This window comes from Triplophysa rosa, unplaced genomic scaffold, assembly GCF_024868665.1.
Source record: "Triplophysa rosa unplaced genomic scaffold, Trosa_1v2 scaffold646, whole genome shotgun sequence".
Lineage (NCBI taxonomy): Eukaryota > Metazoa > Chordata > Actinopteri > Cypriniformes > Nemacheilidae > Triplophysa > Triplophysa rosa.
In genome coordinates, this window is record NW_026634663.1 from 1 (window position 1) to 4634 (window position 4634).

Here is a 4634-nt window from a genome sequence, read left to right on the forward strand (position 1 = left end):
AGCACTGGTGCTAGAGAGGTTTAAAGTTTGGTAGCACAGGCAGAAATGTGCAAGTGTAGTTCAACATGAATAGGCAGATGACTGACAAAAGACATCAATGTTACATACAGATGGATAAAGTAGGGCCATATCATTTTTAGATTACCTAAAGTTGTTTTAATATTTCTAAGTTCTGTGTTTTTCCTTTTTTTACTATACAATAGTGGTATATTTGTCCACATAAATTACTGTAGTATACTATAGTATTTACTACAGTAAACTGCAGTAAAATTCTTACTATATTGTCTTTGAATTTTACTATAGTATACAGTGTTTATCAATTTACTACAAGGGCACTTCAATTTTCAATAGTACACTACAGTAGTTTTTGTCTTGAGTGTTCAATTTAACTGGACTTTTATTTTGACGGGTCTTCGGGAAGACGCTTGTTTGCAGATAGCTTCACTCAAACACTAAAACGCTCGTAAAATAAACTCTCAGAGCAACTCTGGAGATGAAGTTCATGTGTTCATATCCTCATACAGTGCAGACGCAGATAAATCCTCGACCATCACCCGACCATAATTCACTCAGACACGCAGAACAGCCAGATGACATTTAAATAACAGGATTCAGCTCCGCATGTAGTTACATGGACTCAGTGCGGTGCGCCATTGATTATTGTCACACAAACACGCAGCTCAGTCTAATGCATATATTCTTATTATTCTACATGTATGTCGCACTGTTTTTTTTTTCAAGTTTCTCTCTCACTTGCCCATACAAAACATTTACTTGTCCCGGACAAGCATTAATTTCAAGCCCTGCATTATGGAATATCGCATGAAGAATGCTGACTGGAAACAAAGATGTGCATAAATTCAGAAAATGCACATAACAAATGTACGCGCTCAAGCATAAAAAAATACTCCATAGGAAGAAATGCACATAAACCATGATGGACAGACATTTACTGAATAAAATCACCAATGCGCATCAAAATAGTCATGTGACTTTACCTCCGATGGCGTTACATACTGTAGCACCTGAAAAGTTGCCTCAGCCAAAGTTTGTCATAAAAGATTCAGTTCTTTCAAGCAGAATCCTTCATTAATTAGAAAGGAATACGAAAAATACTGATTTCATACATGTTTCTTATGGACATTAGAATGTCACAATGCAGGTCATATCAACTTTCCACAAGTATTTAATATTAACTTCAGTATTTAATATTAACTACTACTAAAAAAACTAATATTCCGGCAGCAGGGGAGCTAGAACAATGCAAAATAAATAAAAAATTGTACCATGAAATGACACGTTTCTCATGTTATTTTACATCAGGCTTTTTCTGTAATTTGACATTTTTACTGTATTTTAAAATTCTGTGAAACTTCTGTAAAATAAAACCGTGTAGTTTTGTAAATGACAGTTTTTACAGTATGTCCTTGTACTAACTTAAGATCTACACCACAATTTACATTGACATTTCTGATTGTCCTGGCTGAGTGTCATTAAGTTAATGCTGTAATGATGTCTTTTCAGTCTTATTAAAAGATATCATAGATTTGTTGTAGTTGTTTCACACCCTGTCTTTGTTTTATTAATGGCAGAAACAAGCCAATGATCTGGTGAGTACTCTGGTGAAGTGTACACCTCACTACATCCGCTGTATTAAACCCAATGAGACAAAGAAGCCCAGAGACTGGGAAGAGAGCAGGTGAGAGGCTGCAGTCATCATTTGATCACATTCGCACGCTTTATAAAACTGTCTTGTGTTATGAATCAGAATGAATCTTCGAAGCAGCACATGCAATAAACTGAGAGTTGTGAAGGATTCATGTTTTATTTCTTAGCATCCTGACAGTTCTTTCACCTTTTTTGTTTACTTCTCCTGCCCTTTTTCCTCCTCGGCCATGGTGTTTTTGGAATGAGACGTGGTATGAAATGTTGTGATCCGGTGTGTTGTATTGTCCGGCCTCTAATGTCTTCCTGTTATGATGGTTTGTGAGCATTGTTCATGTTGGGCAGTATAGCACTCACGCTTCATTCTCAGGATGTGTGCCAATGAGATTCTTATTTATTTATATATATTTCACATGGACAGCCTGATGGGGTCTCACATGGGGAACTACCAGAAATGCCTTATTTGGCAATGAATTTGTCACACACTCAGGAGAATTTAAAGGGCTTTTTGATTTGTTGCCATGAGCATTAAACTTCCTTCCTTCTGTCTCTCTCTCTTTCCAGAGTAAAGCATCAAGTGGAGTATCTGGGTCTGAAGGAGAATATAAGAGTTAGACGTGCTGGCTATGCTTACAGAAGAATCTTTCGCAAGTTCTTGAACAGGTAAAGTCAAACAGGAACGAGAGAAGGGAAAGATAGAAGACACAACAGGAAATAGCTTCAGGAGGAGTCACTTTTATATAAATAAATTTTGGTTGCTCTTTTGTTTTGGGGAAAATAGTTGGCATTAGGATCTAAATCTGACTGGGTGTTCTTTATTTTGGTGTATGGTGGATGGGCGTCATTGCTTGGATAAGCGTGCCAAGAAGAGCTCTAATGAAATGTTCAGGTTGGGCTAACAGACACAGAGAGACTGAGCTTAAAGGGATAGTTCACCCAAAAAATAACAAATAAATCAGGTACCAATTACTCACCCTCATGCCATTCTAAACCTGTGTTTGACTCTTTCTTCAGTGGAACACAAAAGAAGATATGCGAAATGAGAAAAAGAGAAATGTCTCAGTGGTTTTGTGTCCATACAATGGAAGTCAATGGGGGTCGATGTTTTTCAGTAACCAACATTATTCAAAATATTTACTTTTGTCTTCTGCAGAGGAAAGAAAGTCATACAGGTTTGAAATGACATGAGGGTGATTAGATGATGAAAGAATGACCAGTTTTGGGTAGGTTGAATCATATCAATCTTTGGTGTGTACATACTGTATAAGGAGTAAGGAATTCATTTTTAACTCCACCCTGTCAGTGTTTATCTTACACACATGCGCAACACACACACCACATATTTACACAATGCTCCATTATCAACCATTGACTATCAAGGAGGTATTTTGTATGTTATGAATACAATTTTAACCCCATATTATATATTTTAGAGGATATGCTTTTACAGATTTGAGTTTTTCACACAATTTGATCTTCAGTTTTTATGAATTACTTTATCTTTCATTTTCATTTGATTAGGTGATGGCTTACATGTCTCTGGACAGGTGTGGACGCGTGGTGTGTATCTGTTCTCATTAATCATCAATATAATGAACTTAATGAAGTTGATTCTGTTTTAAGGTACGCCATTCTCACAAAGGAGTCATGGCCGACTTGGCGTGGCGACGAGAAGCAGGGTGTGCAGCACGTCCTGCGCTCCGTACACATGGACCAGGACCAGTATCAGCTCGGACACACCAAAATCTTCATTAAAGCCCCAGAGTCGGTAAGATCTGACGAAAGACCTACTAACTCCCACATCACTTCCTTCAAATTCAATTGAAATGTTACTTTATGTACTTGTACTGCCTATACAGCCAACAGAAATCCATCAGTACACATAAGCCAGATTCAAAATAAGCACTTTAGATCATTGTCTTAATATGAGACATTAACACTGCATGCTTCATCCTTTGTCAAAATAATACACAAGTAACAATTTATCCCTATTGTCAGCAAAGCATTGAATGCACTTCCATGCTTTGGTCTTGCGTCAGAAAGGAAACGTAAGAGTGTGTCTTTGTCTCGCAGACACACAGCTAAGCTCAGAGCAGCCATGAATAGCGGGCAGTCAGCAGGGAGAGAGGAGGAACTCTGGGTCAATCCCACGTCAGCACTGTTAGGTCAACATTACTCTGGAGCTGATACACAACTGCAGTGCTGTGGTGCTAAAGCAGCTCCTGTTATGTCCAAGACACTTTTGCTTTTTCCACTGCGTGTGGGGTTTTTTTCAGGTTGCTTATGAAAGCACTGCTTATGGTTGAACTGTGATCTCACTGCTGACATTTAGATGTACACATGCACACACACAGATACAGAATAAGGCTCTGTGGCTCAGCATGAATGCACCAGATTATCTAAAGATGTGTGATTTTGGCATGTAGCTGTTAAAACTTGGCCTTCCCTGTGTGTGTGTGTGTGTGTGCGCGTGTGTAATATTAAATATGGGAGGAACCAGTTTTGAACTGCTTAGCTTCTCAAAACAAGACTCCTGACTCCTTATGAGATAAGGTGCTGACACCAAGTAATTAGTTCTTGACTAAAGGAATTTCTTTAGTAGGAGAGAGTGTTCATTTAGGAGATGCTCTGCCAAAATAAACTCTCTGATCCTGGAGAGAGCTAATGAAGACCTCTTACACACTGTTTGCACAAGATACTTTAACAGTCATGTGAGGTAAACTGCCAAGAGATGTGCAGGTTATATTTGATCTCTGAATATTAAGAAAAATGTATGCAATTGTAATGAGCGATCATTTGTAATAGTAATTCTATTTCATTTTGGGTGGGGTGGGAGATTTCTGGGACAGTTATCCAATATCAGAGAATAGCATGTCAATGGGGCGTTTATGTGCGCGCACGTGTTTGTGTGTGAGTTTGTTCGTGTGTGGGATGAGAGACAGAGTGTAAGAAGGGATGTCATTGTTTTT

General features: G+C 38.3%; 1 protein-coding gene across 1 annotated transcript; it reads left to right on the top strand.

The window, feature by feature from the left end:
* Positions 1-1592: 1592 nt before the first annotated feature.
* LOC130551111 (unconventional myosin-Ie-like) lies at positions 1593-3503 on the top strand (the record flags this gene model as incomplete). The annotated part of the gene is made up of 3 exons (XM_057328665.1): positions 1593-1699; positions 2230-2328; positions 3289-3503. Coding segments are annotated over 3 exons (408 nt in total), but the record flags the coding sequence as incomplete, so codon positions are not given.
* Positions 3504-4634: the final 1131 nt, after the last annotated feature.